The sequence below is a fragment of the Haliotis rufescens genome, unplaced genomic scaffold, assembly GCF_023055435.1.
Source record: "Haliotis rufescens isolate VD_foot unplaced genomic scaffold, xgHalRufe1.0.p SCAF_15, whole genome shotgun sequence".
Lineage (NCBI taxonomy): Eukaryota > Metazoa > Mollusca > Gastropoda > Lepetellida > Haliotidae > Haliotis > Haliotis rufescens.
The window spans coordinates 11,459,881-11,472,410 of NW_025963835.1; the positions used below are offsets into that span (position 1 = coordinate 11,459,881).

The following is a 12,530-nucleotide window of genomic DNA, read 5'->3' on the forward strand; positions in this document are numbered from 1 at the left end:
GGCAATATGTCAGCCATATCGTGACGAAACAAAATTTGACATTAACATATCAATGAAAAGTAAAAATGCAACATGACATAACTACAAGAATTCATTCATCCATCTTTCCTTTCTCCTCCACCAATCTATCCCATACATAGACCCGTGAAGATCCGCAGTAGGATAGGTCTTCAGCTACGCATGCTTGCTGTAAAAGGTGATTAAGTTTGTCGTAAGAAGCGACTAACGGGATCGGGTGGTCAGGCTCGCTGACTTGGTTGATGCATGTCATCTATCCCAATGGCGTGGATCGATGCTCAAGACGCCATTCACTGGACTGTCTGGCCCAGACTTGATTATTTACAGACCGCTGTCATATGGCTGGAATATTGCTGAGTGCACCATTAAACAACAAACTCTCTCACTATCCCATCCAAGCATCCAAATCTTTAACAGACTCACCAAGTTCTATACAAGTTATTCCTAAAGACCATATATCTGCCTTCCCATTGTACTGTCCTTCATCCATGGCAAGGATCACTTCAGGGGCCATCCAATATGGAGTCCCCACAAATGAGTTGGCAGGACAACATAGTGATGCAGAACCAAAGTCAGCTGAAACAGTCAATAGTCACAAGTTACAAGACAGAATCGAAAGCATCTTCAACAATCTTTTGTATCACTGTCCTAATCTAGATGGCAATATGAAAAGAATTAGAAGGTCTTAACACTGGATCACTACAGAAGTAAAATTACCCATAAGGGCAGAAAATTCAGGTGTTATAACTTTCCGATAACTGTTCGGATCAGTTGAAGCGAAATGTCACACTGCTTCATTGTTGAGAACAATACAACGTGATGTTGTCTTCAACGTCACAAACTGACATATATAAGTATGTCACAATGCTTTTTCTTCTAATTTGTCATGTTATCAGTGAAATATAGCTCAAATATTAGAATATCATAAATAATGTGTGTGTGTCTGTGTGAGTGTGTGTGCACTTATGCCCATTTAATATTGCTAGCCCACTGAGATACCATGCCGCTGTTTAACATGAATACCCCCTTCAGACAGTTTTTTTACTCCAAGCCGACCAGTCCTTGTTTTAGCCCCTTAATGCCAAGCGCCAAGCAGGGTAACAAGTACCATCACTGAACATCTTTTGGTATGATGCTTTGGGGGACTGAACTCCAAACCTTCCGCTCTCCGGGCTGACGCTCTACCACTAGACTATGGTCCACCGGAGACAGAAGATGAGCTGATGTAGTTGCCATCTTTCCCAAATTACAGTTAGAATTTTGTTAAGATCTTCTGGTCGGGACACCAAACCCTGATGATATGAATCATCTACAGTACATACAGCCATGTGATTCCGAAACTCCGTTAACATTTTTATCATTACGTTGTTATTTTGACTACAGCAACTTCCAATAATACGAGTGGAGTGTCTCGATTTGACAGATGCATCACCCTACATTGACTTCATACAAGTCACTAAACAAGACATGTAAAGCTTAAAAAAAATACTGAAATGGTTCTCGAGCAATGGCTTTTGAAAAAATAGTGCGGACAGGGGGGGTGTTGTTTAGGAAATGAAAACAAAACGTGCGGCAGACTTTATGATGATGCAGGCGGTGCCTGAGAACCAAGACTATATTTGTTTTAGCCAAAGTAGCAGAGTGTAAGGCTAAATGATGACCTTCTTTTTACAGGTTGTTGGAGTGTTGGCAGCTCAACCTTGGTGACAACAGGCTGTATAAATATGGAGGAAGGAAACAGTCACACTTGTGTCTGGCAATAAATAGGATTTTAATACTATCGATCCAATTGATATCATAAAACATTTTTTATCCTTCTTGGTTGAAATCTTTCAACAAGACCCACCTAGTTTGACGGTGCCATTTTCAGTGAGTAGAATGTTGCCTGCCTTGACATCTCGGTGAATCTTGTCCTGGCTGTGGAGGTAGGTTAGACCCTGAAGGGCATCGTGACAAATTGCCGCTATTTCCAGCTCCTTTAAGGGCATCTTTAAAACTAAAAATCAAGAAGAGGCCATTGTGAATTACTGCAGTCAACATTCGAGTGAATCAGTCAAAGTTTAGTTTCCACTGCTACTTGAGTGTATCATTACAACACCTGTATCATTAGACATGGGAACAGCCTGACACGTGCAGCGTACCTTCAATAATGTCGGATGCAGATCCAAGGCAGTATTCCATAACAAGCTGAAACACAAAAAAAAACAACGATTACTAGAACATTGCAAATTAAGTCGTATGTGTAGGTTTCCTCACAAGATTTCTAATAGTAGATGCCATGGTAATGACATGCAATATGTATGTTGTTTTCGCAGGTTTCAGCACAAGAAAGGCCCCAATTTTCAGGCCATCAGGACCGTAGAGATGAAAGGGACTATTTCCACTATAATGCCCTGATAGTATGGCAACAGTACCCCACATTATTACAATAGTTTTGAGCCAGTTGTCAACAACTGCAAAAGTATTGATTAAACCAACTTTAAGGCTTGACAGCTAAATTAATCAGGTGAGGTGAAATGGGGTTTAACGTCGCGTCCAAGATTATTGCACTTATATAGCAACGTGCATGCAAGTGTGTGTGTGTGTGTGTGTGTGTGTGGCTGCTTGTACTAGTCCGGACTGATGCCGATTTATAGTGCTAGCTCACTGAGATACCATGCCGCAGTTTAACATGAATATCCCACACAGACACAGTATACTGACTCCGAGCCGACCAGTCCTTGTTTTAGCCCCTTAATGCCGAGAGCCAGACAGGGTAACAACAAGTACCATCTTTTAACGTCTATTGGTATGACACAGCCAGGTAGACGCTCTACCACAAGACCACGGAGGTGGTCCTATATTAATCAATGTAATAGAAATGAACAAAGTATTGCCAGCAAAGTCAAAGTTGGCCATTTTCCTCCCTGTTGCAACTAAAACCAAAGGGAAGTAACTCTAATCTGAAGTTGTAAACCTTGCTTATTGACACGACAGATTTGAAATTTGACCGCAAAAACTAAGTTACATTTTATTTATAAGTCATTACGACTATCGAAACTATCAACTGTTATGCATACTATTGATGATATCCAAAGTGTTTTTAAATTCCTATCGATGTAATTTAAACGCAGGGCAAACATTTGTAATCCATCAATATCTCATTACACTTGTATCAAAGCTAATCATGATGAACTTGACTTCATTTTAAATGTTTGTTTGTTGTTAACGCTGCACTCAGCAATATTCCAGCTATATGACAGTAGTCCGTAAATAGTAGCCTCTTACAACACATCATCTGACTTGAGTCAAAAGCTCTGAACAATTCAGTTTAGTGTGGGAGGAAAGCCTGAAGCGGTGCAGGTAGATGTCAATGAGTTTGTTGAAAGCTGTCATACACACCCATGCTGTATGCTCCTTCAAGTAACAGCCACGGTAATCAATGGTGTGCCTATGTTTCAGCTGCTTGATGAACCGGACTTCTTTCAAGATATCTTGCCATTTCTGGAAAAATTGTCACATTCAATCAGCATTAATTCCTTACACTGAATCTTCATGCTGCAGACTAAAGTGTTTCGAGGAGACTTAATTTCACATTAAGATGAAATATTTAATATTTTTCCATTACATATATTCTAGACAATATTCTTGTACAATCAATTTATTTCTCCAAATTGTCAATATTATTTACTGTGTGAAACTGGACTTATATTGAGGAAATATTTGCTTAAAACAAGCATGTGGCAGACAACTAACAGCAAGGCAAGATGTGGATTACTCACGTCAGCTGATCCTTTGCCATTGTATGACATCTTCTTGATGGCAACAATCTCATTGGTGTGGACATGTCTGGCCTGTTAGAAACAACATCATCATCATCATCATCATCATTAGTTATGTTAATATACAAACAGCATTAAATTAAGGCCTAAAAATGATATGGCTCCAATTAACTGCAATCTTACTTTAAGGCTTAAAAAACAAAAGAATTGGTTCTCAGGCAATGTTTTTTGAAAATATAGTGAAGATGGGCTGTGTCTTTTTCTTCTTTTGATTTTTTTTTTTTTGGAGGGGGGCGTGGGTGTGTGTGTATGTAATCAATAAAAAAATTTTTACAAATGGAAATAAAAACGAAACGTGCAGTGAACTTTATTATAATGCAGGCAGTGCCTGAGAACCAAGACTGGTTTTTGTTTAGCCTAAGGCACAAACATGTTTTTCATTGGACTTACTGTCCATGCTGCTCTAGGCGGAACAAAGTGGAATTTTAGCGAACACTATAAATACAAAAATTCAGCACTGTTGACCTAACTTCTGCCTTTGAATCCGTTTAAAAAAGGTAAGTCAGTATGTTGGCTTTGACATCACTTCGAACAATAAATAAAGTGGGTCAGCTTTATGTGAGGGGAAAGCCCAAAGCGACCAAGGTTGTGTGTAGTAACTATTTTTGTGAAACCCACCTACACATGCATAGAGCTGACACACCAAAAATAAAAACTGAACCTATAACTAGCAGATCCTGTCATCTAGGATATGCATTTTTGCACAAAAAGTTGTGTTGCCATAAACCATAGATCCATCGTAAAAAGAGAAACAACTTACAAAGTAGACAGCCCCAAAGCTCCCGTGTCCTATCTCACGGAGGTCCGTGAAAATCTTCTCCGGATCCTCCGTGGAAAACAGTCCGGCTACATCAGGGTCTTTGAGGCTGCCTGGTTTGGAGGGCATGGCGGGGGCAGGTGCAGCACTGGCACTCCGCGGCAGCGGCCGCCCTCTACCTCTCTCGACAGTTGTAGCGGGGAAGTGGCTCGCCGCCAGGGCACGTTAGCGGCATAGATCACACTTGATAAGTTGCACCTCCGCCTGAATCACAACATACAAACTTATTACAAACATGCATGGTAAGACATAGTTCGTACAAAACCTGCTACAAACTTGAGGTATTCTTAAGGCCTAGTCTGGGGAATCATCAAATAATTTGTTCAAGGATTAAAGTATGACACCAGTGTGCTTTCAAACATATTCACCAGAAAGGCTCTATTTGCACATCCATATACACCAAATAAATATTTCAGTTCTTACGCCTGTGTTTCACATACAATATTATTTTTATGACAAACTTATTATTTGCTACATGATGTCATCACACCTTATAAAATAAATGAATAATTGTAAGAAAAGTATTTAACAGCCAACATTGGTTGACAAATTCAAGGAATTTTTGAGGACACGTTTAGAAAGTGTTACATTTTGAAAGCATCATGAAATCTAAGACCTTTTCAAAACTGAACTTCCAGATTCAAGGCCTCTTAAAGCCTCTGCAAACCTTGTGACAAAAAACTAATTTGACTCAAAATCATGCGTGCATTCAACACTCTCACTTTTAGTGATACTTTTCAGTTGTAATAAATATTCTTAACATCAGATTTGTTTAAAAATATATTCCAGATTTTCTTCAAGTTTACACAGTTTATAAGCTACTGGTGATTGAACTCTCATCATCCCTATTGTCTTGAAAAAAAACCCAATCCATTTGACCCTAAAACGCCTAATTCCATGACATTACTTTTTCAAACAAAATATTTTCAGAACATAAATATTTTCAGAACATAAATATGCCAAAAACTTGCAGTTTCTGTCTTTTCAATATAAGTATCCATACAAAGCATGCAAAGTACTATTTAGTTAGAGAATTGTCAACAGAAAACCGAATAAAATAGAAATAGTTTTTCTGTTTTGGGACATCTTCCCGAAGCAAGAGAGTTAACTGACTTTAAAAGTCCACTTTCTACCCTTGCCGAACTATCCTGGAATTCCTGGGCTCGATCATAGCGCCACCAGTGGTTATTACGAGTTATGTCCCTTCTAAACCTCTCCTATGGACCAATCAGATTCCACCTCACGTATCACTTGCATTTGATTAAAACAAGACGATCTGATCGATAATCAAGATCTCTATTGTGATGAAACGGGTCTTACATCGCAAAGTGCATCAGATCACGTGAGCACCTTGATTAAAATCATGAAAAGATTTGGAAAATATCTGTTGACAAGGAGTTGGCGGTGCACATGCTTTGCAAATCCTGCAATCGACCGAAATCACCACGACAGTTTCTTAACTGGACTTCGATTTTGTTACGCAATTTGATTGAACTATGCATAGACTCGTTAGCCCAGCCAAAATTTAATTCCATAATACCAGCCTAGTTCGGCAAGGGTGGAAACTGGACTTTTATAGTCTGTTAACTCACTTGCCTGGGGAAGATGGTTTTGGGATAAAAGAGCAAACAATATCTCCTTGTATTTTCAACTTACTATTTATTGGCAACATCCTAATGCACACTGCACTTGCCAAAACCTCATTTTCTGAAGATTTTAGTGTTAATGTAAGGATTTCGCATTTGCATTGATTACTAAACCGAACGGAAGTTTACTAGACTCGGGCTTCGGACAAGAGGCTAAAGTCACAGACTGTGTACATGATCAGGATAATAATGATCCTAAAATCGCATCTAAAAGTTTGTGAATGTTAACACAGATGCATGTGATTCTACCATAGCAGTGAATGTGATCAAGTTAATATAATCACCACAATCTATAACATTAGTATTGTATTTAACTTTCAATACCAAATACTGACACAGGCAGACAGGTTTTCATGAATTCACTTTGGTGGTCATAAAGAGGGCCGTGGATCACTTCCATGGAGAGACGGCAGTGAAGGCTTTTCACAGACAAACAAATTGAATTTGAAAAGAGGCCATTGAAATTGAAAACTCAATGTTTATACAGTACTAGACATAAACAGTAGTTCTCGTAGTCGACTATTTGATCAACACTAGCCAAGGTACGGGAGTAAATATCACAGAGGGTATTTATATTATAATGATTAAATATGTACAATGTTCTGATAAAAAAACAACAACATGAAATGCAGAATTAACATGATTAAAACCAAGAAGTTACAGTGTTTGAAATTAAGCAATAAAGTAAAAAGGTCCTGTCACAACCCCAATATTAAAAGTTGAAGATTTAACTTTAAGGGGCCCCCTAGACTATACATGATAGAAGACCTCAAGAACCCCAGGACGCCCCTTTAACATTGTTTAATTTTATTGTATATTAGGTATTATATTTGAAAGTTTTATATTAGTTTGATACTATGAAATGTACATGAAAAAGGTTTTAATATTTGAGCTTTTATTATGAAATCGTATTTCAGTTAAAACAATGTGTGTGATCTCAATATTCGACTTGGAGGAGAGCCCACAATGACAAAGGTCACAGACATTTAACAACCAGCTGACATGGCAGAGCCATGGCACTACACAGACCAGCAGGGCTCGATTTAAGGAACTTGATTTAACTTGCACCAGGTGCATGTCCACATGAAAACCAAGTTGCACCAGACAAAACCAGGCTGCACCTGGTCCCATAAACTTATGAAAGTTGAAACAAAGGCTGGTCTGCTGCCAGTCACACAAACTAATGGCGCATTGCTGTAAAACATAATAGGAACATGTGCACATAATATTAAAGTACCCACAGTTTGATGATGTCAAGCCTACAAGAAAGCATGACAAGTACATGTGATCAGGGATTAGTGGTGTAGTGTGCTGAATAAACTTGCGAGGTACTGAGTATGTTCAAAGATAAATTGTGTGTGGACAAAAAAGGTTCTGTCAAACACAAATTTGAAATGTTTGACGTGCACTTGATGCATGTAGACATGAATATTAGGTTGCATTTTCTAATAATAGGTTGCACTTGGGCAATTTAATAAGCTAAACTGAGCCCTGACGAGGGTCATTAATGGGGCAGGTCTGTGATTTGAAAGAATGGACAGGAATGTGCAAACTCCAAAATTAAGCATGAAAGTGAATGGGTCCTTGTTATTACCCAATTGAAAGTTCCATTGTAACATAAGACAGCTTGTCCCAGATTAGTAAAATTCCATAAGGACTAGCTCTGTAGTAGATCATTTTTGCAGAAAAGTAAAACTAAAAATTAATTTCTAACCATGTAGAACGTTGATTGTTCAAGACTGACATGACCCAATGATTAAAACTCAAGGACGCTCAGTAAAACGCTGATAGCGTGACAAGTGGTCACTATCTACTTCCCTGTCCTAAGATAGTAGCAACCTGATATAAGATTTACTGTCAAATTGAAGTACCGAATATTTTCAATATTATCCGATACTAAAGAAGAGGATTTATAGATGTCTACTTCTTTATTATGTGCAACACAACGTTTTTAGAGTATATACTTACTCCTTCATTACGTGAATGTTCTCCGAAACGTTGTGTTCGTCATAATAAAGAAGTTGATATCCATAAATTCTCTTCCTCATGTGTATCACCTCTAAATGCCTTTCAAAGACTCGTTTATCAGGTAATGTTGTGAAACATCTGAGGTCAAACTTAGGTCACAATACGATATGTATTGCGATGCCCTTATTTACGTCAAATCACATGGAAAGGTCTTGACAAAATATATTTCAGAGCAGGTTCAAAAGTAAAGGCCAGCTGTAGACACATGTTCATAGGGGCTATTTTCAGTAGTAAACTTGAAATACTAATCATGCCAATTACAACACATTGTGCGATATCCAACTCACAGAAAGGCTGAGGTCATTAAACGAGAAGTAAGATATATTTTAGCAAGTGTGTTGTCTTGTATCAATACATATGTATCATGCACCGCATCTTCACAAAAAAAAGAAGTTACAATGCACCGATGTGCCATGCATCTGTAATCTTTTATGAAGGCTAAAGCTACATAATGAGACCATATACATAAACATGTTATTCCCACAGTACCCTGGAAAGAGGTCATAAACATAACCTCAAACAAACATACAGTTGTTAGGAGGGCACTTTACAAAGAGATCAGTGACATAAGCACAAACTTAGTCTACAGTCAGTTGTGAGGAGGGTACTTTGTGAAGGGGGCCAAGACATAATCACAAACCTAAAGTCAGTTGTGAGGAGGGTACTTTGTGAAGGGGTCCGAGACATAATCACAAACCTACAGTCAGTTGTGAGGAGGGTACTTTGTGAAGGGGGCCAAGACATAATCACAAACCTACAGTCAGTTGTGAGGAGGGTACTTTGTGAAGGGGGCCGAGACATAATCACAAACCTACAGTCAGTTGTGAGGAGGGTACTTTGTGAAGGGGGCGGAGACATAATCACAAACCTACAGTCAGTTGTGAGGAGGGTACTTTGTGAAGGGGGCCGAGACATAATCACAAACCTACAGTCAGTTGTGAGGAGGGTTCTTTGTGAAGGGGTCCAAGACATAATCACAAACCTACAGTCAGTTGTGAGGAGGGTACTTTGTGAAGGGGGCCGAGACATAATCACAAACCTACAGTCAGTTGTGAGGAGGGTACTTTGTGGACAGATCAGAGACATAATCACAAACCTACAGTCAGTTGTGAGGAGGGTACTTTGTGGACAGATCAGAGACATAATCACAAACCTACAGTCAGTTCTGATGAGGGTACTTTGTGAAGGGGGCGGAGACATAATCACAAACCTACAGTCAGTTGTGAGGAGGGTACTTTGTGAAGGGGGCGGAGACATAATCACAAACCTAGTCAGTTGTGAGGAGGGTACTTTGTGAAGGGGTCTGAAACATAATCACAAACCTACAGTCAGTTGTGAGGAGGGTACTTTGTGAAGGGGGCGGAGACATAATCACAAACCTACAGTCAGTTGTGAGGAGGGTACTTTGTGAAGGGGGCCGAGACATAATCACAAACCTAAAGTCAGTTCTGAGGAGGGTACTTTGTGAAGGGGGCCGAGACATAATCACAAACCTACAGTCAGTTGTGAGGAGGGTACTTTGTGAAGGGGGCCGAGACATAATCACAAACCTACAGTCAGTTGTGAGGAGGGTACTTTGTGAAGGGGGCGGAGACATAATCACAAACCTACAGTCAGTTGTGAGGAGGGTACTTTGTGAAGGGGGCGGAGACATAATCACAAACCTAAAGTCAGTTCTGAGGAGGCTACTTTGTGAAGGGGGCGGAGACATAATCACAAACCTACAGTCAGTTGTGAGGAGGGTACTTTGTGAAGGGGGCCGAGACATAATCACAAACCTACAGTCAGTTGTGAGGAGGGTACTTTGTGAAGGGGTCTGAGACATAATCACAAACCTACAGTCAGTTGTGAGGAGGGTGCTTTGTGAAGGGGGCCAAGACATAATCACAAACCTACAGTCAGTTGTGAGGAGGGTACTTTGTGAAGGGGTCCGAGACATAATCACAAACCTACAGTCAGTTGTGAGGAGGGTACTTTGTGAAGGGGGCCGAGACATAATCACAAACCTACAGTCAGTTGTGAGGAGGGTACTTTGTGAAGGGGGCCAAGACATAATCACAAACCTACAGTCAGTTGTGAGGAGGGTACTTTGTGGACAGATCAGAGACATAATCACAAACCTACAGTCAGTTGTGAGGAGGGTATTTTGTGAAGGGGGCCAAGACATAATCACAAACCTACAGTCAGTTGTGAGGAGGGTACTTTGTGAAGGGGGCCAAGACATAATCACAAACCTACAGTCAGTTGTGAGGAGGGTACTTTGTGAAGGGGTCCGAGACATAACCACAAACCTACAGTCAGTTTTGAGGAGGGTACTTTGTGGACAGATCAGAGACATATACTACAAACTTACAGCAAAGAGATCTGAGACTGAAAAAGTTCTTAGTCAGCTCAGTTTTTTTAATAGTTTCTTGTAAATTCCTCATCCACATAGAATGTCCTTTGCATAAAACATATCACAACAATGTCTTGAGCGGCAATTGATTCTGCCTGCCATGATGTTACAATGACGTATAAGTATTTATAAAATAATTATAACTGTCATTATTGTCAAGGTCTATTATTAAATTATTGGGAATAATTATGAAATTATTTAACACAAGATTGATTATATTGATCCATCTTTCAGAGCAGCGGTGATCTCAGCATCTTCTTCCTTAAACATGTTCATGTTGTTAACAGTCATTTAACTTGTTAAATACCAACAACAAAACAGTTAGGGAAATACAAGAGTGCTATGCTGCTTTTAACAGTATTCCAACAACATCACTGCGTGGGGGAAGAAAAATGAGCCCCACACACTTTTTTCTTGTGAGTAATCAAATCCTGATCTTTACCATGATGAGCCATTACCTTAAACATCAATCAACACTGAATTACAAAACATTAATTACAAACACATGGTGCAGTGTTTTGTCTATTTCAAATACAAGCATGGTAAGTGTGGATAAACTTTGAAATTTCCAAAGTATCATTGCATCATTTGGGAATGGAAAAAGAAAATGTCAAAATACTATTCTTATATTCATGACATGTGTCTTGTCATGTATGTGATGCACAGTGTGAGACCTTCTAGTTTATGCATTTCATTCCAAATACTTGTGAGCATAACATATATTCAGAATCACCATCAGGAAATCTGAATGGACATTACTTTCATAAAACTAAGATACTAAACAACAGTCAACACATGCATTATACGAATGTGACTGAAATGCAATGTATAGCTACTCAATGGCATTAACAGTGGATCTATGATGTTAAAAGTAATTTAACAAAGTTTGAAACTCAATACTATGAATGTCTGTAGCATAATGTGACAACTTTGACATTTCAACAAGGTAAACATGGGGGTACATGGCAACTTTTTTTATGACAAGCATTAACTTAACGAAATGTCAAATAGACACTGTGACATGCAAACGAAAGTAAAGTATTCGTGGTGATATGATCAGTTGCGCACGGGTAGCCGAATTTCTCGAACAAGGGTGTGTTGATTTCAAAGTAGGACGATCACAGACAAGCCAAGGGGAGTGTTAGCTGCTATGTCAACTCTTCGGTTAGCTGACCCCAAATAATTCTCCGTAGGTTATGATCACTATTGATTAGTACGACAAACTACGCCAAAACATACAGAATGTGACAATACATTGGATATAATGACTATCTGCACTACAACGATGCAACGAACTGTATACAAGAATGTTTTCTATAATGAAGCACCTTGCAGTAAATTCCTTTCCGACCCAATATGGCGATTCAGACATGCGCCGTTAGGGGTTACGATTTTCAAACAAAAAAGTGTTCTGAAAAGACCTTACTTTAGGTCGTTTCCGTCTCGTGTGACAACCAATTCGTTCCTCAAACTTCCAAGATTAGATAGCGCACAACCATTGTTGTAGAGTTTGAGTATAGGGGTATCAAATCTTGTTTTCCCTTTCACCTCTCGAACAAGGAAACACTATGCATTACGTCACCGGAAGTTGCTTCGAGCACCAACTAGAATATCGGTTGATGATTGGTCCAAAATAGAGCAATTTGACATTCCACTCGAGTTTTCTTTTGAAATCAACTTTGTCGGAAATATAATGGATATATTTATAACTTGTGGACACAGCAAGCAAATAGTTATAAATGAAACGTGAAAAGCATTAGGTGTGTCTCAAAGTCCCCTTAACAAGTGCTATGTATCAAAAACTT

At 39.2% G+C, this 12,530-nt stretch overlaps 1 protein-coding gene across 4 annotated transcripts in view; it reads right to left on the minus strand.

Moving 5' to 3' along the window:
* The window catches only part of LOC124110427 (serine/threonine-protein kinase TAO1-like), a 32,196-nt gene extending 19,878 nt beyond the window's left edge, over positions 1-12,318 (minus strand). For 3 of the 4 annotated variants that reach the window (XM_046469795.2, XM_046469794.2, XM_046469792.2), the window contains exons 1-7: positions 12,152-12,318; positions 4,600-4,860; positions 3,780-3,851; positions 3,400-3,501; positions 2,160-2,205; positions 1,865-2,014; positions 442-594 (exon numbers count right to left, since the gene is read on the minus strand). In XM_046469795.2, the coding sequence (XP_046325751.1) occupies positions 442-594; positions 1,865-2,014; positions 2,160-2,205; positions 3,400-3,501; positions 3,780-3,851; positions 4,600-4,725 (649 nt within the window). In that variant the 5' untranslated portion in view covers positions 4,726-4,860; positions 12,152-12,318. Of the gene's footprint in view, positions 1-441; positions 595-1,864; positions 2,015-2,159; positions 2,206-3,399; positions 3,502-3,779; positions 3,852-4,599; positions 4,861-12,053 lie in introns of all 4 variants that reach the window. The other variant, XM_046469793.2, reaches the window with a different exon arrangement.
* Positions 12,319-12,530: the final 212 nt, after the last annotated feature.